The sequence below is a fragment of the Girardinichthys multiradiatus genome, chromosome 14 (assembly GCF_021462225.1).
Source record: "Girardinichthys multiradiatus isolate DD_20200921_A chromosome 14, DD_fGirMul_XY1, whole genome shotgun sequence".
Classification (NCBI taxonomy): domain Eukaryota; kingdom Metazoa; phylum Chordata; class Actinopteri; order Cyprinodontiformes; family Goodeidae; genus Girardinichthys; species Girardinichthys multiradiatus.
Genome location: NC_061807.1, coordinates 39,134,898 through 39,160,368, shown reverse-complemented (window position 1 = coordinate 39,160,368; position 25,471 = coordinate 39,134,898). Strand labels below are relative to the sequence as shown.

Genomic DNA, 25,471 nt, shown 5'->3' with positions numbered 1-25,471 from the left:
ATAATATTGTGGTTATGTTTCTTCATCTGAAAATTCTCCAAGCTGCAGCCGGCTGTAGTGAATAAAAAAAGCTGGGTTTGAATGGATGACAAAGCCAGCAGCAGAGCCACCATTCAAGCAGTCGTAACAGAAATGGCAGCCAGAGACTCACTGACGGTGACCTACCTGAACATAAAGCTTCATTAGGTTTTTTCTAGGTAAAATAACCTTTTTATATGTTTAACTAAATGCAGAACTTGGAAGCATTGCTCAATATCGTTTCCTCTTTCAAAGGCAACACCTAAATGACTTTGCCCTTATTTCAGCTTTTGTCACGCTGTCAAAATAAAGTTAAATGTCTTGGTGCTGGGTAATATTGATTTAATCAGTCATGGAGTAAGATATGTGCATCTATTCAGATGGGTGGTTCTTCTAGTCAGGCTGAAATGGCAGCTGTTGTTAAAACTTTGAAGGAGGAACAATGCTTGTCCACCTTTTGTTTTGACTAAATTCTTCACGGCATTTGTTCTAATGACAGTGGATGCTCAGCCTTAACAACCAGTTCCTTGGTGACCTCCGCTTGTAGATTCTAGCCGCTGTGGCACATGATCGACCTGTTGCATAGTTTAGTGAAAAAGTCTGCAGGACTCACATGGCAACCCTCAGATCGGGGCTTTAGAGCTGGGTAGGAATCTGGCTCCTTGGGGCTCTGGCTTGGAACATGTTGGGCTTTTTAAACAGCATAAACAGGCTGACTCTCCGCCATCTTCCTGTTCTGAGTTTCTCTGGTCAATGAGTGTTTTATGTGTTAATGTTTCACTTTGTTCACACACAAACGTTGCAGCTGGGGTTAAAAGCCTAATGTAGCCCAACTGGGGCTCCTGTTACAGCCTGCTTACAGCCTGCTTATTGTGGCATTAAATTTCCTCCTCTGTATACTGTCTCCTGGAACCTTTGAGGAGGTCGTTAATGACTGTGTTGATTCAGTGCACTTTGCACTGCTATGGGTTTAACTGATTTATAGTTGTTGTATAGTGTGGTGTAGTTTTATTTACAAGGTGCAGATTACTGAATGAATAATCTCTTTTAAAGATGATTTAGTAGGGCCCTGAATATTGCATTATGATGCCAGTGTCACTTTTCTGGTTCCTGCATTCTTATACAAGTGACCTCACAATTTCAAAGCTGGAGGCTGACCCACCCAGTTTTGTTCTCCACCTGCTGTGATCTTCATCCCCCACAGCCCAAAGTGAGTCTTCTTGTTTTTGGGCTAAGTCACTGATTCTGAACTACTACCATTTCATGTTGGTAGCAGGCATGGGCCCCTCACTGGTGACAAAGTATAGCAATGTTTTAAACAGTTGCAGTTTCAAGAAGAATCAGTTATGCTGTTCATACATTTTAAAGCCATTTTTTTTCAGATGCCAGAGAGAATGCTACAGGGACCAGAGTTTTCTTTGGCTGTATGAAGCGTTGGGTGACTCAACATGTCCCCTTCCCTACCTGTTGCTGCACGCTGCCAGTCTGCTGGCTGAAAGAAAGCTAAAATATTTATTCCTTGCTTACAAGAAAGCAGGCAAAACAGATAGCCTGGCTAATTAACAACTAATAGTGTTGAAACATCTCACAGATGTCATTATAATATATGTAATTATAATTTTAGTAGCAGTAAGAATAATTGTTGCGTTGTATAGAAACGGTGATACTGTGGTATTTTTACTCATATCATACCTTGAGATTTTCATTATGGCCTATGCCTTGTTGGTAAACAAACTATATACTCAGTCGTCTAAACAGGAGGATGTTTCACTCAAAAGACTGTGTAGATTAGCTAGATCATGATCATGTGCTGTGTGAAAGTACAGAATGAGAAGAATATTTTCCTTGTCAAATTGGAACATATAAATCATATCTTTACTCACAGGAAAGATTTGCCAACTAGATTCAAAGTATATGAAAGTACCTATTCTGGCAAATGGGTTGAATGTTAAATCTGCTTCTCCCACATTCAGTACTTTGTCACTCTCCTTGTGCTTTTTGTTTGATTATTATGAAACTTATTCCTTTTGAGTTGTATCTCAAGATCAGTTGAGGAAAAGTGTAAAAATGTGTTTTCTACTCTATCTAGGGGTGTCTGGGGGAGTCATTGTCAAGAACGGCTCTTTGGGCAAAGAACCGACTTCCTCCAGCTTGTACGATAAACCCAGCTGTACCTCACCCAGTGAGCTCGCCTTGCCCAGTTACAAGCCATCCTGCGCCTCCACTCCCATCTACTACAGCAGTCCTCAGAATTGCTCTGACTTGGACCCAGACAGTCACAGCTTGACATCTCAGGACTCTGGGATCCCCACTCTAGAGATCAACCCTCGGGACCCCATCATCCACAGCCACCATCATCCAGGCGATGGAGGCATCCATGACACAAGTGAAGACTCCCCTGCCACTTTACCTCTGGACAATAATCCAACTGACAGTAATTGCATCCACAGGTCATCTACCTTCCCACGCAGTGGCTATGACTCCGTCCGTCACTTCAGCCCCACTATCAGATTAACAACCACAACCGGGTTAAGCGTTGGCGGCGGAGCTCTAAACCGCAGCGACGACATCTCGGTGTGCAGCGTGTCGAGCATGAGCACGGAGCTGTCGGTCTCCAATGAGGACATCCTGGATTTTACCGTCACTTCTGACTCTAGCGCCATTGTAACCTTGAAAACAGATCTCAGCGGATCAGCTCACTTCTCGGATGTGACGCTGTCTTCATCACCAGGAAACCCAGGAGAATTATGGAGTCCTGGACGAGGGCATCAGGGCTCCGGTGTCATTCAACAGGATGATGGAAAGTTTAAGAAACTGGGACCTTTTGCAAATTTGTTCAACAAGTAAGTAAAACATGTAAATATTGTATCTACTTCACAATATCTGTTGTCATGAGGATAATGCCTGTTTCATTGTACTGATATTTGTTTCCGTATGTGGTCTCCTCTTCTGCCACTTTATTGTGAAATCCTGAACCTTTCTTACAGTGCTAGGGATAGTAGTCATACTCACAACCACAAACATCTGTGGATTCTTACAGTATCTTTTGTGGCACTATTGGCCTTTTTTTCATTATTTTTCAAAAGTAGGCAGACAGAAGGTGGGGTTGAGACATGCAGCACAGGTCTCCGAGCTCGGGACTCAAACAGCAGGACAAAGATCCTGAACCAGAGGTGCCAAAGTCCAGTCCTGGAGATCTACTATCCTGCATCTTTTAGATGCATCCCTTCTCCAGCACACCTCGAATCAAATGACTGAATTCGCTCAGCATTTAGTCATTGAGCTCTACAGAGGCCTGGTAACAAGCCAATTATTTAATTCCAAACTGTTTAGATCAGCGTTCTCTGCGTGCTGGATGGCCTGCAAGGGTACCTGACCACACCACCAGGCACAGGCATCATCGTCTTGTATTGACCAGCGAGCATTTTTGCTGGACGAGGGATCAGTGGGCCTCAGTGCTGTTCTCTGATAGAAGATGATTCACGTTGAGCAGAAAAGATGGCCGCCAACGATGTTGGAATTGTTAGGGAGAGTGCTACTGTTATCACCAGACGAGCCTATAGTGGTGGTGGTGTTGCAGTGTGGGCTGGTGTGTCTAGTCAACACAGAACTGCCCTACACTTAGTGAATGGTACAGTGACAAGCCCATACACCTGAATTACATAATTAATCCAGTCATTGTGCCCCTGCATGAACAACACGGGTCTAATTTCATCTTCATGGATGACCCTGCTCCTGCTGATAAAGGTCATGTCATTAGAGAACTGCACCTTCTCCATAGCTGAATACTATAGAAAACCTCTGGGATCAGCTGAGTTGCCATCTAGAGGCTCGTAACTCTGTATCCCAGAACCTCAGTGAACTGAAGGCCACCCTTTAAGAAGACTGAGATGTCTCAGCAGACAATGAGTGGACTTCTGAACAGCACGAGACATCGTTGTTGAGCTGTAGTTGATGCTGAAGGGAACATGGCACGTAATTAAGACATTAAAATTTTTTGTTGTGGTATACCCACCACTGCTGTGGGCTTTTGTTTCAATAAATAGTTCAGGATGAAACAGTCACCATTGCATGCTTCTAAGTGCCACACATTCATGATTTAATGTCCTGTGGTGTGAACTTTTTACATTTCCATAAATTTCAGCTGAAAGCCAAGCAGCCCTAAATGTTTGTGAGTAGTGTATATTTAGCCTGTAGAAGACAGTCTCACTACAGCAGATGCTCACACCGGGCACAAAGGAAATCTAAAGGTCAGAGTGTAGGAAGCACAGATGAGAAGGAGAGGGAAGAAGAACATGGGCATGCATCACAACCGACATCGCCTTCGCAATATTTACGAATATTATCCACATCACAGGAGTTTCTAATATCCTGCAGCCCTAGATCAGACGCTTACCATCCATTCTGACTGAGTTGAGCTATTTTAGAAAAGCATCATGGAAATAAATTTCAGTCTAGATATGAAGAAGCTGGTAGAGACATGCTTCTAAAGATGTAAGTGCAGTGAGAGCTACTTCGACAATGACTGACTCATAAAAATGTTGCTAATTATGTATACATTTTACCTACCGCTTCACTGTGGTGCTTTGTGTTGATCTATTATACAGTCACATTTAGGTTTGTGGTTGTAACGGGGCACAATGTGGAAATGTTCATTTTTACTGGTTCACACAGATTTTTACAGAATGTTTCCTCTACATTCAGACTCTTTAACACTTGGTTGACAGTTCAGCATCATGCAGATCAATGCCTGACTTTGTCTAGATGTGCAGCTCTGCCTTCTGAGATACACCTATGGGGTAAGAACGCTGTCAAAAACAATGTGTATGTAAAGACGGAAATGTGTGCATATTAGTCAATAGTTGTGCATAAGTAAAATCCAAAAAGAGGTATTGTATATTTTCTCTGTAAGAATACAAAATAAAATGTTACAGCTTCAAGAAATTACAAACACAAAGTTCAAGTTTACAGTTGTGGTTTATTCTTTATGAATACAATATGCTATAAGAGTTTGTGAATACGATTTCTTTTCTTTGAGAATACGAATTGACATCAGCGACTTGGTGTTACGTGATCTCAGGCTGGTTAGAGGAGCATAGCTAGTCGATTCGCGTTGCGCATGCGCTGTCACACTCTTCACCGCCAGTAAACGTAATGCCGGAATGGGAGGTAATTCAGTCTAAAAAGAATATTAGGAACAGAGCGGAGATAGGGGGGAATAAAGAGTATTATAAATAAAGCATTGTTCTTATTTTTATGAAATACAAAACTAAAACATAGTATATAGTGGGTGGAGTTATACAATGATGTACAGTAGGTGGCGGTATGCATCTCTGAATTTGTTGCGAACCGCCAGCAGAAGAAGAGAAGAAGAAGAAGCAGCAGCACTAGCGCCAAAAGAACGGACCAAGAAACTACAGTACAAAGCCAGGTAATGTTAAAAAGTTTATATATGTCTTAATGTCGTTAATATATGCTCTTGGTCCGTCATCTAACATCATGTAACATTTTATTTTGTATTCTTACAGAGAAAATATAAAATACCTCTTTTGGATTTTACTTATGTACAACTATTGACTAATATGCACACATTTCCGTCTTTACATACACATTGTTTTTGACAGCGTTCTTACCCCATATACACCCACCCTGTTGTTCAGTGATCTGTTGTGTTTGCTAAGCAGGGGCATTCAAGTTGTTGCACTCTCTCTTCAAGCTGGATTAACCTGCTTCAAACCTTCTCTAAATCAGCTACTCTTCATGTTTTAAGAAGAGGAAAACAAATATTCTACCAGTACATTGACTAAAAGTAGAAAAAGAAAGATTGCTGTCACCTTAGTGAAGCAATAACTTGTTCTGCACTTGAGGTGATCTTGTACAAGTAGACATTTCTCAAGGTTTCTTTACAAACTTGCCTTAGTTAAGACATGCCGCTGACCCCTCAAACCACTCTGATGCTTTCCCAGTCCATGACTTTGGTGACCTTGACCTGTTGCCCCCACATGGTGAAATATTTTTAACAACTACTATGTCACCTCAAACTAGAAACATTCAGAAAATGGACATATAGCTTCTTTAGCTCATTGACTCCAGATTTTATATATATATATATATATATATATATATATATATATATATAGACTTCTATTGGTGTTCAAAGATGATGCAGCAGCTTGCTATTAAAACATTGCAAAACTGTGCTAAGCCTTGTTGTTTTAACATGGGCTGCATCATGGAAAGCAGAGCAGCTAGTCAGTAATTGTTCTGATGTTCTTTGCTGTGCTTTTTAGTAACTTAAGGTTTTAACATGATTTGATCCGTGTTATTAGGTGGTAAACATCACCGGGCTTGTCTTTGAGTCCCCTTCACTGCTTCACCACATTCCACTTTCTGCTGAGCCCCGGAAAGCTCCTCAAGTTTCCAATGAATCACCCGTACCCACCCATCACTTCTGTTTCTCTTCTAAAGAGCAGCATCTGATACAGCTCTGCAGGTTTTGCAAGCAAAATTTGCATCATCTAAAATGTACTTGACAAAAAAACATGTTTTGTTGTACATTACTAGTTTCAACATTAATATTAAAACCTGATTATTATAACTATGTTGCCGTCAGAGGAACCGTTTTCCTGGAGATGCATCCTCTGAAACTGCTTCAGATGGGCTTACTGGGTGTTTTGCTACATGAAAGGGATTTCTACTTCAGCTGAAAGCCTTAAACCAAATAAATACTTTTTCAGATACTGTTCAGAGCTGGGGAAATTATTGCTCAGGACTTGTATAAAATGTTCCAAGAAATTCTGCTTCTCTGGAGGACCATGTGAAAAGGATGTTTGAGACTTTGGAACTGGGGCTACACTTAAATTCAGTGATGGGATTAGTTTACTTTGCTCCTTTGTTTCAGCTGCTGCTAAACCCTTTTGCCTTAATCCATATTTTTCACTTTGCACCAGACTCTTATTTTATTTAGACTGCTGTGTTGTTTACTGTCAGATTATTATAATTACTTTAGTACTGTAGTTCTTCTAGTAGCTTACACAACACTGATCATAAATACAGATGTCTTTGCTCGCCAAACATGAGTCAGAGAGTCTACGTGACATGAGAGCTCATCTTTATTTGAGTTATTATTATTACTTTATGGCATGAAGGACTGTTAATTTAGTCGGGTCCAAAATAACTCAAATATTTTAGAAAACGTGGATATGTTTGCAGCTCCTATCCGCACACAAACCAGGATTTTTAGTGAGAAAAGTGTGAAAAAGTGGAGACTTTTAAGAAATGGGCTATTTTGAGAAAATCCATACTGCAGCTCTTCTTTAACCAGGTTCAGGAACTTCTTCTTTTGTGTTTTAAATGTGATGTTAATGTCTACATTATTGCCACCTTTTGACACGGCAGATGTATTTGGTGTTTTTTTTATTTTTTGGAACTGAGCAGGTTTAGCCTAAACCGGCTCAATTCTAGTTGAGGTGCAAATACACCCTCCATTTCTGCTACCTGTGCGACCCCTTTTCTTTTCCAACGGTTATAATCAGTCTGACAGAGAGAGATATCCCAATCCTTGTGGTTTTTAGTATAACAATGACCACCAGTGGGCTCTAGATGGACAAACTTTATCAGTTTATTATTTTACTTAATACCCCTACACATAGCCCATTCTAAAATGGCCAAACTCTAAAACTCAGTAGTTTGAACTAACCTCTCCAACAACCCTGCACCATTCCAAACCCTTTGTGAAGTGCCTTGAGACGACGACATGTGTTGTGAATTGGCGCTAAATAAATCAAACTGAATTGAATACATTTTTTTTGCGGCACTAGTGGCCTTTATTTTTCTCAGTTTTTTTTATAGTAAGTTGAAAGTAGAGGGGTGAAGAGAGGGGGATGACATGCAGCACAGGTCACCTGGGCCAGGATTCAAACCAGCAACGGGCTGCATCGAGGACTGAAGCCTCTGAACATGGGTCGCTCATTTCCTCTACGCCATCGCTGCGCCCCATATTTGGTGTTTTTGACTGGAATCCTGCAGATAGTGTAGATGCAGGTACTGTTTCAGAGATGAAGGAAAAATAGTCGGTCAAAGCTATCTAGAGTTGGGAGGCTGGGACCTTTGACCCTTTACTAATTATTACTAGTTTCAGTCTCACATTGAACCTGAGTAAATGGGAGCAAAACAATCTGCAATCTTTCAAACACACAAACTTGATAAATAAATAAAATCTGTGTATGTATTGGATAATGTGTCACATGGCAGCCACTCCTCTCCTTCTTTTTTACTGTTCTGTTATCATTCTTACCTCTGATAAGAGAAGTTACTCATTTCCTCCCCCGTAAGTCTCCTCCCATTTAGATGAGGGATCTCAATGAGGAGGCCGGGAATGCTCAGGAAGAGTCTGCTCCTGCTCTCACTCTGCTTCAGCAGTCGGACTATGAAGTTAAAGCTGAGTGCAGTGGACCTGAGTCTCGACTGAGGCAGAACTCTGAGTGGTTGCTCTTCTCAGTAAATATTTATCCATTAGATTTTTGTGGATTTTAACTATTTTAAATTGAGCGAGAAGGATGGCAGCTCCATCCCTTCTTCTGTACATTGACAGGTAGGTTTGCAGACAGCTTTCCTTAAAGCTCTGTAGCCAACACTGATTCCTGAATCGATCTGTGGTGAGATGATGAGTTTGTCTGCGATCTTTATGCATTCAGAGCTAAATGCACACTGTCACTTGGATTAGGCGCGTTCTGTTTGATTGTTAGAGAAGACGGCTTGGTGCATTCAGCTCACTGCTTTCCTTTGTGGGAAAAACTCGATGTTCTCTGCCTTGATTCTTGTTGTGGCTTGTATGGTATTTCCATAACAGCTCACTGTCAGCTCAGGCATTTGAGCCACCGGGACATCTTATTTCCTGTAACTCTGGAAACTCCTGGATTTCTCGAGACCCGACAACAAATCAAACAGTACATACCTCGGATCCAACAAACAACCATGTTCTGTTTGTCTTTGCAGCCGTTCCACTTGAGCGCTCGATCGTAGCCGCAGCCATTCAGCTGTCACATTGAGGCACTTTTGGCCTGGACTGAATGCAAATGGTGTTCATGCTTTGTCGATGTTTGACGGAGTACACTAAAGCTGCTCATTCTCAGTGTTATGTCATCAAAGACCAAAAGTCAAGGCTCTCAGTCTAAAGGTGGCCCTTTCCTTCAGGTTGTTATTTCGTGGTTCAAATGTTAACTCAAGTTCAATGACTGACAGCATCTCTTGTCCCCACCCTGAGGACCAGAAAAGTTCAGTTTACTGATAGTTCTTATCAGTGTTTGGTGACTGATAGTGGTATTTGTTTCTTTTAACCTACCAGTTACTTTCTGCCCTTCAGAAACCATGAGCCTCTTCCTACAGATCTTACAGTCAGCAACAGAATGAGGAAATGCCTCGAGCTGCAGCCGGTATTATCTTCATGTGCTTCAGTTTCTGTGAGGCATGGAAAATTTAGCTAAGTGACGTGGAATGGGTTGCTTTGGGAGAGGTGGTGCGAAACATCAGCATCCAACAGTACATACCATAAACACATGGTGCCTGAACTATCTTTATACGTCGATATGACTGAATGTGAGGTAGATTTTACACTCTTACTTTTTAAGTGGTTGAAAAGTTAGAAGTGGTGTTGTTTTCTTAGATCGTCATCAGAAACTGAAAGTGTCACCACTCCTCAGTGTTTTCATGTGTGAGATGTAGTTCATGTTTTTTCTGATATATCAGTGCAGTTTGTCTGAACAGCTTTTCAGGGTGTTGGATAGGAAAGGGCTAAATCTACTTCCTCTCACTCAGTTTACGTTTTGGGTTAATTCTTTGCTTTTCTGTAAAAGATGATAGCTTGCTGCTTTCTCTTGCTATTTTTTACTTTATCTCATGGTTGCATCTACTAGAGATACAACAATGAGAAGCTTTGACCTGCTTATGGCCTATTCAGAATCATGTTTAAGAGCAGTAATGTTTTAGTATATTTAGTTTGAGGTGACTTCTCGCTGTTGTTGTACTATTATTTCAGATTATTAGAGTTCTCGTAATTTTAGCTTTAGCACCTTATACTAGCTTCGGGCACCGTTAGCATTACCAAGACAGCCGTCTGTGTTTCCTGGAGAACGCAGATCCTTACCTTAACCCTTCAATTTCCATAAGGTTTCCAACTGTAGCTGCAAATTATAGCAACTCGTCATCACAGTATCCATGAATGCAATATCGTAATCGCAAAGACCATGTTGTTTATAATATTAGGTTGGCTGTTATGTATTAAGAGCTATGTGCTGATGCTCTGCATGCCAATAATATATCTGCCCATTTAGATGGCCTCTCACTGCCCTGGATGCCTTAACCTGATAAATATGCAAGTTACTGAGATACTGACGCTCCCAGAGAGGTGTGGGCACATTATGACAGGAAAGTAAAAAGAGTGGGGGAAAATGTGGAATAATCGTAATATGTTGCTAATATCATGGTTCCCTCTTGCCAGCGTCATGGCACAAGTTAAAAGCTCAAAAGGAAAAAATGAGAACTTTGCTGAAAGCTGCATTCTCTCACAGCATGAATGAACTGTAAACATAGAAAATACAGTTTCCTTTAAAACAGCCTCTTACATCTCCTCTGATTTCATTTTAAATACTACTGATCAGAATCAGAACCAACGTGGTGTGCACAAACATGCTTCCAGTAAATACATTAAATATAAGTGTTTAAAACTTTAGAGGAGTTGAAAAAATAAAAAGAACAAATATGTACACATATTATGTGTACACCCAATATTTTAAAATGACTGGTAAGATTAGTGCAAATATGCATAGTTTTATTCAGTGAAAACGTCTGCACCAGTGTCAGCATGACTTAGAAATGTGTGTTTACTGATGATAAAAAGAAGGGAATTTTGAGTTTCTGACTGGCCAATCACCTGTCACGGCCGTTTGAGGTGAAAATGGTCAGATTTGCGTCACCAGCCAATTTCCCTCTGTGCACCTGTAGGTAATGTCAATGTCAGTTCATTTATAATGCACATTAAAAACAACAAAAGTTGACCAAAGTGCTTTACAATTCCGAAATACATGATAAAAACTACGAGCTTTAAAAAAATCTCAAATGCCAACGAATAAGGATTGGACTTAAGCACAGGTTTAAAAGTCTCAGCGGTCTGTATATAAACAGGTAAACGTTTCCACAGCGTTGGGGCAGAAATCGCAAAGACCCATCTAAAAGAAACTGGTTGGTTGACCAAAGTGCCCTTACTGTAGTGTGGATGATAAGGAGATCACATGATTATGATGCCACCGGACCTTTTAAAACTTAAAAAGCAGCAATAAAATCTTAAAATCAATCCTAAAACGAACAGGAAGCCAGTGGTGAGAAGCCAGAACCAGAGATATGTCTTCATGTTAAGTACCTGTCAAAAGACGAGCTGCTGCATTCTGGGACAGTTTGTAAGCAATGTGGAGATGATTTATCTAAACCAACATACAGAGCGTAGCAATAATTCAACAGAGAGGTAATAAAAGCATGAATCACTTTTTAAAGGTTTTTAGGAGGGAGATATGACTTCACCTTGGCAATAAGTCTTAGTTGGGAAAAACTTGATTTCATGACTGCATTGATCTGTTTGGCTGTCATTATTGAGGTTGTTTTTAAATCAGACAGATTCCTGACAGCAGAGCGGCTGTATGAAGAGAAATAAATTAAAGCCGATGACTTCAGTCTTACTTTCATTTGCATTCAGGAAATTCAGTTTCAACCTAATTTGAATATTATTCTGACAGCTCAAGAGCGGTCGAAGTGAATTCACCCCATTTACTATGTTATAAATAAATGTTGCAAAAGTTTTAGAAGTGCTCTTGCTGAGACTGCAATCCTTGCCAGAATCTGGTCTAAAAGTACAATGGGCCACCTTTTTAAAATGACTTCAGATGTTGTTTGACTGTTTGTTACCTTTAGCCTAGGTTATGGCCTGGCACTGACTCTCCAAGCCTGAGAAAAGCTATAGCTGCTGTTTAATGAATTGTGACGTACAAATGCAGTTAGTCAGAAGCAGTTACGGGCTTTTCTTTTTGTGTTCTATGTATTGCTTTATAAGCTTTTCCAGAAATACTACATGACTGTGGCATGATGGTAAAGACATTATTTCTATTTGATGAGCCGCTAGAGCTTCTTTAGTCACTTCTAGTCAACAGAGATGAGAACACTGCAGGGTGTGTTATGTGTTTCAGACAGTAGCATGTAGGCATATAATTTACATAATTAGTTTTGTTTTAGTGAACTTTAATGGTATCGTGGTTAGGGCTGCACCAATATGAAAATTTAGGCCAAAATCGATATCTGAAACTAACACACACACCACAACAAGATAGAAATCAATATCGGTTGTTAATATCGGCCTCGTTTTACTCATGGGACCGATATGTTAACAAATGACTAACAGATGTTGACGCAGATCTATTGTGCATCCCTGATTGCTGCGTTGGTTTAGTGTTCCAGATCGACACTGTGTGCTGGATGCCACAACATCTTCAACGTAATTCTGGCTGCAGGTTGAGCCCTTGTCTTGAATCTGTCTGGACCACAAAAGAAAGTGCTTGGAACCCAGTTCTGTGCTGGTGTTTTTACAAGTAATGAATGAACCTATCACCTTTTTTCACTGGGTTATTCTAAATCAAGTGACTTTAATTTACATTTGCACGATATTGTTTCAGCACTAGTGGCCTTTATTTTTCCATTTATTGACAGTAGGTAGACAGGAAAGAGGGGTAGAGAGAAGGGGAGACATTCGGTAAATGTCGCCGGGTCCGGGACTCGAACCCGGGACAGCCGCCATTCGAGGACTGTAGCCTCTGTATATGGTCGCGCGCTTTCGCCCCTACACCACCAGCGCCGCCCTCTCTGGTGTTCTTATCAAATACCTATCAGCTTTTTTAAAACTCCAGCCTTGTTGAAATTCTTGGGGTATAAAGGCAAGGGGAGCTGACTTTGATATTAATAAAGATGATTCTTTTCTTGTCTAGGAGGCTTCCTTTTGTCATACTAGCTGGATTGATGAGTCACTATGTGAACCAGCTGCTCCAAATTAGACTGGCAGAGCAAACAATATAATCATTATTAGGAGCTTCTAACGTTGCAAGCCATTACTTTTCCTGTCAGATTCTATCAAGTGTTTTATTTGACCATATTTAGAATCCATTGAGGCTTTTAATTGAAATGTTCCTGCAGCAGCTGCTTGGTGGGATTAGTGGGCTAAATGGCGCAGTGAACCCTGGCTGGAAACTGGACACCTGCCTTTTAGCTTAGCATGCAGGGGTTTGGTACCTACCCTCTATTCAGGTGATGCTGCCTCCTCATGTTTGTGCAGAGACAACAGTTTAGTAAATGCGTAGAGCTAATTTAATTCTCATCATTAATAAAGTAGTGTGCATGACTTCTATCTGTTTTATGTCCTCCATTTTAATTCCCTTTCTCGATCCCTGTCTTTTCTCAGGAACCTGTTTGCCAAGAAGGTGAAGGACAGTCAACCTGCAGAGCACAAAGATCCGGGTTGGAAGCTGTTTGGGAAAGTCCCACCCCTGGAAGGCCCCATAAAGGACCCCAAGAAAATCCAAAAGGTAGAAATGAATGCTTCAGTGATTTCATGACTCTACAACAAAAGGCCGAGGTACTGGCTTCACCAAGTGTGGAACTTTAGAGCTGCTGAAAACATGGGAAGCAGCTCAGAGAAGATGCAACTCTAAACCAGTGATGCCACACCTGAAATGTTTAGATGACCAAACAATCAGATGTTCCAACTAGTTTCTAAGGCACATCCCATATATGCTTTAGGGTTGGTATCTGAAGGCAGGGAAAAATCAAAAACATCCAGGGCAGTGGGTCACGAGGATTAGAAGGACTGATTTAACCCTGATATCCTGCTTGGTGTTGCCTAAAGAAAGCTATGTCAATGGCAAGGGAGAAATGTGCTGATAAATCAGCTGATTCTTTGCTCAACCTCCCTAACCAGTGATCCAGCAAACATCTTGATTTCTTTTTTTTTTTTCACGTTTGTAATTTGACGCAACAAAGCACTGTCTGAGTCCACTGCACTGAGTAACACCATTCAAAGTTGGCTATTTCCAGGATCGAGGAGGTGTGTAAAATTAATTCAGAGAAAGCATAAAAGGTGTTGGTTGTTCTGGAAGCATCACTGCTGGTTACCCAGGCTGATGCGTCTGAACAGAGAGTGAGACTTCAATACAGGTCCTTCTCAAAATATTAGCATATTGTGATAAAGTTCATTATTTTCCATAATGTAATGATGAAAATTTAACATTCATATATTTTGGATTCATTGCACACTAACTGAAATATTTCAGGTTTTTTATTGTCTTAATACGGATGATTGTGGCATACAGCTCATGAAAACCCAAAATTCCTATCTCACAAAATTAGCATATCATTAAAAGGGTCTCTAAACGAGCTATGAACCTAATCATCTGAATCAACGAGTTAACTCTAAACACCTGCAAAAGATTCCTGAGGCCTTTAAAACTCCCAGCCTGGTTCATCACTCAAAACCCCAATCAAGGGTAAGACTGCCGACCTGACTGCTGTCCAGAAGGCCACTATTGACACCCTCAAGCAAGAGGGTAAGACACAGAAAGAAATTTCTGAACGAATAGGCTGTTCCCAGAGTGCTGTATCAAGGCACCTCAGTGGGAAGTCTGTGGGAAGGAAAAAGTGTGGCAGAAAACGCTGCACAACAAGAAGAAGTGACCGGACCCTGAGGAAGATTGTGGAGAAGGGCCGATTCCAGACCTTGGGGGACCTGCGGAAGCAGTGGACTGAGTCTGGAGTAGAAACATCCAGAGCCACCGTGCACAGGCGTGTGCAGGAAATGGGCTACAGGTGCTGCATTCCCCAGGTCAAGCCACTTTTGAACCAGAAACAGCGGCAGAAGCGCCTGACCTGGGCTACAGAGAAGCAGCACTGGACTGTTGCTCAGTGGTCCAAAGTACTTTTTTCAGATGAAAGCAAATTCTGCATGTCATTCGGAAATCAAGGTGCCAGAGTCTGGAGGAAGACTGGGGAGAAGGAAATGCCAAAATGCCAGAAGTCCAGTGTCAAGTACCCACAGTCAGTGATGGTCTGGGGTGCCGTGTCAGCTGCTGGTGTTGGTCCACTGTGTTTTATCAAGGGCAGGGTCAATGCAGCTAGCTATCAGGAGATTTTGGAGCACATCATGCTTCCATCTGCTGAAAAGCTTTATGGAGATGAAGATTTCATTTTTCAGCACGACCTGGCACCTGCTCACAGTGCCAAAACCACTGGTAAATGGTTTACTGACCATGGTATCACTGTGCTCAATTGGCCTGCCAACTCTCCTGACCTGAACCCCATAGAGAATCTGTGGGATATTGTGAAGAGAACGTTGAGAGACTCAAGACCCAACACTCTGGATGAGCTAAAGGCCGCTATCGAAGCATCCTGGGCCTCCATAAGACCTCAGCAGTGCCACAGGCTGATTGCCTCCATGCCACGCCGCATTGAAGCAGTCATTTCTGCAAAAGGATTCCTGACCAAGTATTGAGTGCATAACTGTACATGATAATTTGAAGGTTGACGTTTTTTGTATTAAAAACACTTTTCTTTTATTGGTCGGATGAAATATGCTAGTTTTGTGAGATAGGAATTTTGGGTTTTCATGAGCTGTATGCCACAATCATCCGTATTAAGACAATAAAAGACCTGAAATATTTCAGTTAGTGTGCAATGAATCTAAAATATATGAATATTAAATTTTCATCATTACATTATGGAAAATAATGAACTTTATCACAATATGCTAATTTTTTTAGAAGGACCTGTAGGTGCTGATTATTTCACCTTCACCATTTCCTACTTGTAGAGTTTGGGAGTTTTTAACCCGACTTTTTTAACTACAGAACTGAGCTTTCTGGCACAGGAAGTCAACCTGTTCCCACCTTGGGGACATTGTGTCGGTGACAGTGGGGCAAACTGAGCCAATGCCATCTTTGAGTCTGCTCTGAATCGGCTAAATAAGAGCCAAAACTCTGATTGGTGCGCATTTATTACTGATCACTTCCTTTTACATTGGACACACTTTAAAGTGTAAGAGCATCAACAAACCAGACTTGAAAAATAAGCTCATTAAAATATGATTCTTCTTTTTTCATCCATACCACCCTTTTGACTGCAGAAAAGAACTTTTGTTTTTAAAGCTATTTAAAAACATTGAAAGCTTGGCTCTGCCGTATATTCTGTCATCCTTGGAGTGGATATCAATTCCACAATCCAACAATAGGTTGGTTATTTGCTTGCCGATCATCTGCTTTGCTCCCTGTTTGTTTAAGTCCACATGGCCTTTAAAGACTTTGCTGGAAAAAAAGGATTTATAATGAACCAATAGGGATTTCAACAAATGGAGCAGAAATCTGGTAAATTAAATTAAGTAGTAAGTAAATTAAAACATCTGAGTCCTGAGAAGCTTTGAAAAAAGATATTTATTATAAGTCCACTGTGTGCACCGTGAATTAGATGAACCAGGTTTATGGCCAGTCAGCTGTGGTTCAGACTGAGCTGCCTGGTTAACAACCTGGTTATATGTATGTATGAAAACCAGCTGCAGCGTTACAGCTTATATTTCCTTTCTAGAACTACAGATCTTGACTGCATTAGCTTGATGATGTCCGTACTTGTTTGAGGGAGGTTTTTGAACTCTGGCTGAGCAACGGCTGAAAGGAGGAGGAACCAGCTCAGCATCTTTGCAGAGCTTAGAGAGAAACTGTGACTTGAGTTCTAACTCCTCCAGAAAAATGCCACAGCTGAGCGATAAGCCTGTGTTACACATGAACCCTGTCGACTGTGAAGTGAGTCTGTAACAATAAAGAGCATGTGATTGTGAGGTGGAGTCCCTTATTGAAATGAGCATTACCCCCCCCCCCCATCAGTAACACTGAGGCTTGACAGCTAAATTTAGGCCGCCGCGTGCTGGAAAGCAAACAACCACCTACTGTGTCTTTCGACAGCTCATAGAAGCATGCCCAGAGTTGACCCAGTACAGGTCTCGCTGTTTGCCTGTGTGCCAGAAAGGAAGATAAGATGAATATTAGCAGGACAAATATTCAGTTTTATTTATATAAACTTGAATCAGAGATTCACTGACTGAGCTGTTTTTGCCTGGGTTTAAAGCTCTGACCTGGGGATTTTGTTTTTCTCTACAAAAAAAGAAAGCATGCAGAATATTTTGGGGAAATAAAAAGAAAATTCTCCTTTATTCATTCCAACTGTGTCTTCGTGAAAACAGGCTGTCTATGTCTAATTTGTTCTCTAACAAATTAGATTTTTAATTGTCAGATTGGCCCAGGACTGGTGAAACCTGTCAGATTTCAAATCAGCTGCTTCCAGTCACCTGTCGAGCTGTTGTTTCATTTATGTTGGTAATGCAATGTGGATTTACTAGTTGGGCCTTTGTTCTGTTCACATGTGCCGATGTTCTGCTGTTTTTAATTTAGCTCCACTCTAAAGTTCCTTTGAGGTGTTGCTGAAAGTGTCAGCCTCTCAAGTGCCTCTCTATAATCTCCTGCTTCTAATCACATGGGAAACAGTCTCAGGCCCATTTGATGAGCAGCTCTTTACAAGTAAAATGCACCAAGGAAACAGATTAGTGTGTAATTAAGGTTGTGAGGAACCAGTTATTTTGCTTTCATTTATTCTCGATCTGACACCAGAGGATGAGAGGATGATGTGTTTCAAGGCTGGCTGAAAAACTCATTAATGTCTGATTCCTGCAGTTTATTCGTCAGCCCTGCAACGCCTTGCAAAGGTTTCCCTTTTTTAGCTTTTAAACATGATGTCATGTTACAACCACAATCTTGGACGTTTTATTCAGATTTATTTTCTTAGACCTACAGAAATGGAAAGGATAGTGACCCATGGTTTCTGTTTTCCCCTGAGAAATGAAAATCGAAAGAGTTTGGTTGGTTTTAAGCCCCTTTGCTCGAGTTACCCTGCTCCAAACTCCAGTGCAACGAGTCTATCTTGATCCCATCTCAGCTGTTCTCTGAAGGCCTTACGGCTGGTACATACTCAGGAAATGTCCTGGCCAGAAAGAACGTTGCACTTGAAGACCTGGCAGAGAGAACACATTTCTCTGGTCTTAAAGGTATGTATTTAGAGGTTTGTTGGAGATTTGTGAACGAACACTATCATGAAGACCAAGGAATACGGCAGACATGTCTGGGGTAAATGTAAAAGCAGGCCTACATAATAAATCAAGCTTTGAACGTGTCACAGAGTACTGTTCAACCGATCATCTGAAAATAAAAACAGTATGGCACAACTGCAAACCTACCAAGAAATGGATGTCCACCTAAACTGGGCAAGGATAGCAGAGAAGCAGCTTTGATCCATAGTAACTCTGGAGGAGCTGCAGAGCTCCACAGTTTAGGTGAAAGAATTTGTTGACGGGACAATGGTTAGGAGGTGACCTTCATGGTAAAGTAGCAAGAAGAAAGCCATAAAAATAAGAGTTTGCCGCAAGCCATGTTGTTTACCCAGCAGACTTATGGAAGGTCAAATAACAAGATTGTACTTTAAACGCTTTGTGATGTGGAAACCTATCACTGCACATCCCCTAGTACTCAGCATTCCTATTGTGAATCATGGTAATGGCAGCATGGTAATGTGGGATGTTTTTCATCAGCAGTCACAGGGAAGCTGCTCAGAGTTCAAGCTATTCTGTAAAGAATGGGCCACCAGTTCAGACTTTAGGTGTGTAAAGCTCTGACCCAAAAAGATGCATTATATTGGGAAGAAAATTCTAGCTGCAAGTCTAAGTTTGTGGTTGTGACATGAAAAAATGTGGAAAACGTTTAAGTGGTATGATTACTTTTGCAAGGCACTGTATAACACTTCTCAGATTGCTTTTCAATGGTCCAGAGCGGCCTGTATTAGTTTAAAGGTAGGGGCATGTCCAGGCTTACACATGGGCTTCCTGTCTCATCTCCGGTCGTAACCCTAAACTCGACCGGAGGATCGGTTAGCAAGGCTCAAATTTCATGCGTCTATCCTTCAAGTCTGGCAGTTTTAAAGCTGAACTCGATGCGCTCTGTTCAGGGGTTTATGTCCAATGCTACTATCAAACTCTCAGCGGTTGATCTTTTTACTACATGTCTGCAAGTAGGCCAAGTATTTTTGTATTACTCCAAGTATTCTTCCTTACTATTGTGCTCCATCTGATTATGGTTTTGTCTTTAAACATATTTGAAAGATTGCCTAGTAAATTCCTCAAGGAAACAAGAACAATGGGAAAACATTTGTAGGGCAGGAAGTAAGGAGAATACAGGAGCTCATTCAGTTTTGGCTGGACTCAGAGAGCTGGGGGGAAACCTGATCTGTTACTCAGGGGTTGATTAGACGGACTGGCAGAGAAAAGAGAAGAGCACAGAGCCTTTCATCGCAGACTAACGCCACAAAGCAGAGCTGATCTGCTGACACACAGCAGCTAAAGACCTGATGCAGAGCTGATCCGTGTAGCGTCACTGCTCAGAGAGAGAGAAGTGTGTGGGGGGGTCGGGAGAAGAACATAGAGTATCATGCTGCTGCTGCATTCTTTGCAATGCGGGGTGTGTCCCTCCATCGGCAGCCTGTCTGTCCCTCTGCCTTGCGTTTTCATCTCCTTGGTGTCCTGTTACCAGGAGTGAGCCCTGTGGAGCAGCAGTGATGCTACGCTAGGGTTGTTGAAAGCAAACCCCACCGCAGGACTGGCCATCTGTAAGGAACCGCAGCGTTCATGGTGAGTGAGAGGTAGCTGCTCTGCTTAGTGACCCCCTGACTCTCCTTGTCTGGCAGAATCAGGGGACATCGGTTAGCTATAACCTGAAAGAGGCAGCAAAGGAGGAGGATGACTCGTGTTTCAGATAATAGCCTCAGGGCTTTGTGTGAGTAGCAGGTGATGATGAGAGGAAAGCCTCTGTTTCAAGAAAGATAAAAATGTCCAGCTTGCAGGATGTGCCGATGGAGTAATATGCAGCCTGGTGATGATCTTTTTCACTGCATGGATCCTGACACAAAGCTTTCAGCTTCAGCATCAGAAACACGTGTAGCAGGGTTCCACTGCCAACTCTTTTCTATTCGTAGGATTTCCATCTGCAATTAAAGAGATGCAGCTCATTTGACTGTTAACTGTTGAATGCATGAATGTTTAATTCCTCTTTTCAGTAAAGCATGTCTGGATGTAGTCCACTGCTTTATATCCCTGTGTTTGATGCCACTATCTATCCGCTGAAGATACTCTGCAATCTCTTCCTTGTTTGCTAAAATCATTGCACCCCTAATAATTCACTCAGTCACAGTTAAATGTATGTTGTATGAAAATTGTAAATCATTGTTAAATATTCAATTAATTATACATTTGTGAAATAGCTAAAATCTCTGCTTAGAATCATAACTTATGGAAATCTGCTGGTGTCCAAAACCTGCTGATTTTTATTTTTTTAATTTCTTTTTTAGCTTGACAGGTCGGAAACCCAAAAATCTGACGTTTATCTGATCAGTCAATGCAACATATTAAGTGCTACCAAGTCAGGCCAGTTGCAATACTCTTCGCTGTGGAAGTTGTTACTGTGGAATGAAGACTTCTCTAGTTTAACTATAAATGGATGTTTAAAGATAAAATCAGCGGAAGCACAAACGGTGTTCCTAGCATGGAGGCTGTTTCTTCAGGCTGCTAGACTTTTAACTCCACCATTTTGCATTTTTGCAGTGTTGGTTATTTTGTATCCTACTTTTTTAGGCACAGAGAGGAGCTCTCTGCCACAGAACAACACTGGGTTCCTGCTGTAGAGATGTTTCTTCAAAATTGATGGAGGCAATTGACCTCATGGCAGAAAGGCTACAAAGAAATGATTTAAACAGTATTAATTATAATTCCTAAAGAAAAATCTGGTTTGGCTAAAATTTGTACCAACTGGCTACAAATCTGCTATCGGTACATTTAAGTGTTTAACTGTATTTAATATAAGAACCCTAAATGAGTAGGTTGTAAACCAGAGAAAGTTCGGTTGCTCTTAAAATCCAGCTGTGATTTTCACACTTACTTCATAAAATAAGAAAGAAAAACTTTTTTGTGCAAAACTATTAACTCAGTTCAGGCTTTTCAGACTTAATGCAGACGAGTCCATCCAGAACTTGGAGCAGCTTCTGCTGCCTTCAGAAACCCGTCAGCAGACCATGCAGTGTTCAAGATGACAATATAAACCACATTCTGCACATACTACAGAGGCACGATTTACTGGTTTGGTCTCTCTTCAGACTCTTTAGACTTGTCCCCAGTGGTGTATCTTTAAATGATTTTTGAGCTTTTAACACCCTATTTATGGTCCAGCTGAATGTGTGCCCTCCAGAAACCCTGATCCACTCCTAACTGAATTGTTCATGGAAACAAACTTTACCTGATTGGTTGCTTCTATTTGCATTTCTGTCATAATTCAATACTAATTTTAGTCATGCAGAAACACATTATAAGTGAAAACGAATGCCGCAAACACATATTACCATTCTTATTTAATTTAAACCATAATTTAATAATAAGTTAATTCAACCATAATGAAGACATAGTCAGGTACTTATATGTATTGATCTCTTCAAGTCCCGTGAAATAAATCAAGCATACCCTCAAATACGGGTTGATGGTAGCATCATATCTGGCATGCTGTCAACTAGAGTGAGATTTTTGTTTTATCGTGATGGAGATCACAAAAACTGTTGGAAGGGTATTTCTATAAGCCAACGGTAAAGTTCAGACTGAAAGGGCTCATGGTGGAAAGAAAGAACCCAGATATATGTAGTGCTATAAACGTTCAGACCTAAATATGTATACAAAATGTATAGAAAAATGTCTTTTGTACAGATGTCTTTCAGCACTGATTTACTTGATAAAATTAAGTTTACTGTGTAGGAAATCCAGTCCTTTTCTACTGGTCTTCATCAACTTAACTAATGACCTCCATGTCCAGCCTTGTGGAGGTGGACTGTCTCACTTGTAAAGCAATGACCTTGTTCCCTCCAGCTGAGTCAGTGTCAAATAAATATATTTTAGCTGTTTGTTATCTAGACGCTCGGTAGTGTGGCTTTGAAGAAAAAAAAGGCCAGATTCTGTCAGGATTCCTCAACCACATTGCTCCAAAGCTGACAAAAATACCAAAGATGGTAAAAACAAGTTGAACAGGGCTGGTTCACCTACATTTATCCAACTTAATATATTTACATCGAATTGTAATTAATCACTATAAGAGTGAAATAAAAATATTTCATATTTTATGTGTTCATAGCTTAGTTCTCTCCCTTCTAGAAATCTGAGCCTTATGTGTAACTAGGCACAGGCAGGTTACTGGTACCAAGGTTTTAATGTTTTGCTTCATACCGTTCCTCAGCTTTAAAGTCCTTTTAGTCAGGACCAGAGACGTTTGGGCTCTTGTTGAAACATTTATTTCCATAGAGCCGGAACATAGAGTAATGCGGTGCAGCCCCTCCCCACCTGTTGCTGTATTAGAAAGAAGAATTTTTCTGAAATATTTCTTGTTGCAAAATACGTGGAGGGTCACGTTGTGGAAATTAAAGCATGTGCATCTTCCACCAATTAACTATTTCAGCGGCTGTATGAATAATGGTTCCTTTTCTGTATTTAAATAGCAGCATGATTAACGGTAATGCATTTTTGTTTAAAACTTTTGTTTGAATACTTTTGATGCTTGTAATCAAGGTGATCGTACCGTCAGAATCTCATACCTGCTCATGAGGAGTTGAGTCCAGTTAAATTCACTTTTATTTCAGAAATAATTGAATTGTGCGCCTCCTTTTAATGGTACGAAAGGATGTGCCTGATAATCTGGGCAGCGGTGGTCCCTATGGGTTTTAGTCTTAAATATGCCGGCCAGCTGGTTGCACAGACTCTGTAGTGTCGCTACTCCTTATTCTCAAGCCGTGAAACTCACTGAGCCTTACAGCACTCAGCCATTATTAGGCTGCACCTACACCACCTGGTGGTTCAGGGCATTCCGGCGAATCATTGACCTTCACTGCTTTAGTCAATCCAAGTCTCTACTTAAAATGTTTTCTAAAATAATATATAGTTTTGATATTAAAACTTGATACCTTCCTAGAGTTTCTGCCAGTTAAACACTGTCCTACAACCAACCAAATCAATCCAAATGACCTACCCACAATGCATTTTGTTAGTTTGCCTCAGGCAGGTTATACTTAATGGTGTCATGAAACCAGCAGGAGCATCCTGCTGGAGCCTTTAATCCGCCAGTATACATTATTTAGTGGGTTTCCATGACGATTTGCTCCCAAAGAAACAATATTTAGCAACACATAAACAAAATACTTCCCAAGTGACATGGCTAACTCTTGCCTGCGTGTAAGACTCTGTGTGCCAACATGATGATGGTTACAGCTGACTTACAGGTGTAGTTTTTAGCTTTGAAGGCATTTAGCTGCCAGCCTGAACACAAGCGACTCATTCAGTCAGTGCAGCCAGGCACTCACAGCTCTTGCATCACTTTCCGGAAACAGGAGACTTCTGTTGAAAGGCGGGATGACAAAGCATGTTGCCCTGGCACCAGGTGATCACGAGATACGGTTGCTATTCCAGAGAAGAGCTGCAGCGCAGGGACCCAAACTGTGGGAGCACAGTTCTGCTTTCGAGTGTTTTTGATATGCAACCAAATCCAGTGCTTTACTGCTGAGATGAGCAGCTGTTGCAATAATGCAAATAACCTTCTCCTGAAACATCGAGTTTCAATAGGCTAGTTTCAATCAGTTGTGAAAGTAAACGGATTCCTTCATTATGCTATGTTTTTAATAAGCCTCTCTTGCTGGGGACACAGAGCGGTCTGGGAAGGCTACTTTAAGAACCAGAGAATGTTGAACTGGGCTGATAATTTAGTTTATCAGTTCAAGATGGGTGAATAAAAATCCAAAATGTAAAAATGATAAACGTTACCAATAACAATGTTAAACAGAATCTTAGATGACTGTCTGCAGATCAGTGTTATAAGGTACAATGTGTTTTTTACTGTTCATTAGCTGCTATTGCTCTTTCGACTGCAGCATTTGGTATATTGTGATAGCTTTAGCCTCTGATTTATGTTGTGGTTAGTAGATTCGTCAAGCTGACACAGTTGTAATGGCCTTCGAGCACCAATTTCACACATCCTTCCTTGTTCAGCTCTCAGCGCAGCTTCTCACATGTCTTTCCTGCATTTCCCCATGCTGGCAACGGCTGCCCTGCAGAACAGATGCTGCCAGCTTGACGACCTCTCCTGCATTTTCTGCCCTCTCTTTGCTGCTTCCCCCTTCTTCTCTCCTTCACTTTGCAGCATCCATCCTTTCCATGGATGCTGAGTGGTACACACTCTGCAAGTTCTCGGCTCAAGAACTATACACTTCCTTATTTCAAAAAGTCTTAAGCAGAGATGCAACATGATTTAAAAGACTCCATCATATACGGGACTGATAATAGCTTAAGACCATGTGTGATAGTGCTGATAGTCGGTGGACAGCAGTTACTAACTCTATTTATACATATTTATATATACTTTATTTGGACGAAACATTTCGTGGTCTTTAAATATCGTGAGATCTTGGCCCATGAAATCTTGTTACGGTCTATTAGTAATGATCCATTAGGGAAAAAAATTAAATGGCAGAAGACCCGCTGAGTATTTCATTCTAATATTTCTTATTTGGGCAAAATGACTTAGTCTTTTAAGCTAGTGCTCTGTTTGAATCAGAGCGATGAGGTGAATATTAATCAGCTGTTTGACATGCTTTGCATTATGGAGGTATATTGTGGCAATTGTGTCATCATGTGTTGACCTCTGACAAACATTGGTGATGCTGTGTTTTTCTGAAACATATTTAGTATTTGAGTAATAAGTCTTGAACCCAGCTGAAAAGCCCTAACATCTATCTGATTTTGTTTTTATTACATGGGTAACAGGCGTTTTTTCTTTGAATCACCTTAGTGTTTTTCGGTTAGCAATGTATTTTCTGTTTCTTGTAACTACATGCAACTTAAGCTATGCTGCCATGTTTTGTGTGGTGCCATTGTACGTGGTTTACGATTGAATTAAAGTTCTGTTCAAATTCCTGTTCACTTTTCCTTTGAAAGGAAATCCAGATAATATCAACGAGTAAATTGGCTTAAGGCTGTGAGGGCTTTCTCAGCTTTCCATCTGTTGATGGAGACAGGAAATGGTTTTGATTTGTTTTTTCATCTTGATTGCCGATTGGGACAAACCAGCTGCCTTCTGCACCGCAGCAGAGTCAAAGAAACAACCAGTCCACTAAAGTATTCCTAATCTCAGCTCCTCCTCTGGAGAGTTTTAAACATGATCACATCCAGCAGTGCCGCAGCAGTCTTCCATTAGCTTTGTAA

General features: G+C 41.0%; 1 protein-coding gene and 1 long non-coding RNA gene across 6 annotated transcripts in view; one reads left to right on the top strand and one right to left on the bottom strand.

The window, feature by feature from the left end:
- The window catches only part of tbc1d14 (TBC1 domain family, member 14), a 47,187-nt gene that overhangs the window by 2,198 nt on the left and 19,518 nt on the right, over positions 1 to 25,471 (top strand). For 2 of the 5 annotated variants that reach the window (XM_047385966.1, XM_047385967.1), the window contains exons 2-3: positions 2,108 to 2,861; positions 13,514 to 13,637. In XM_047385966.1, coding sequence (XP_047241922.1) covers positions 2,108 to 2,861; positions 13,514 to 13,637 — 878 coding nt within the window. Of the gene's footprint in view, positions 1 to 2,107; positions 2,862 to 8,473; positions 8,612 to 13,513; positions 13,638 to 19,479; positions 19,823 to 25,471 lie in introns of those variants that run through there. The other 3 variants (XM_047385972.1, XM_047385970.1, XM_047385969.1) reach the window with 2 other exon arrangements.
- On the bottom strand, positions 7,812 to 8,456 carry LOC124880699. Its single transcript, XR_007041433.1, has 2 exons — positions 8,315 to 8,456; positions 7,812 to 8,040 (listed from the first exon to the last, which is right to left on the bottom strand). It is a non-coding gene; the product is annotated as an uncharacterized LOC124880699 (long non-coding RNA).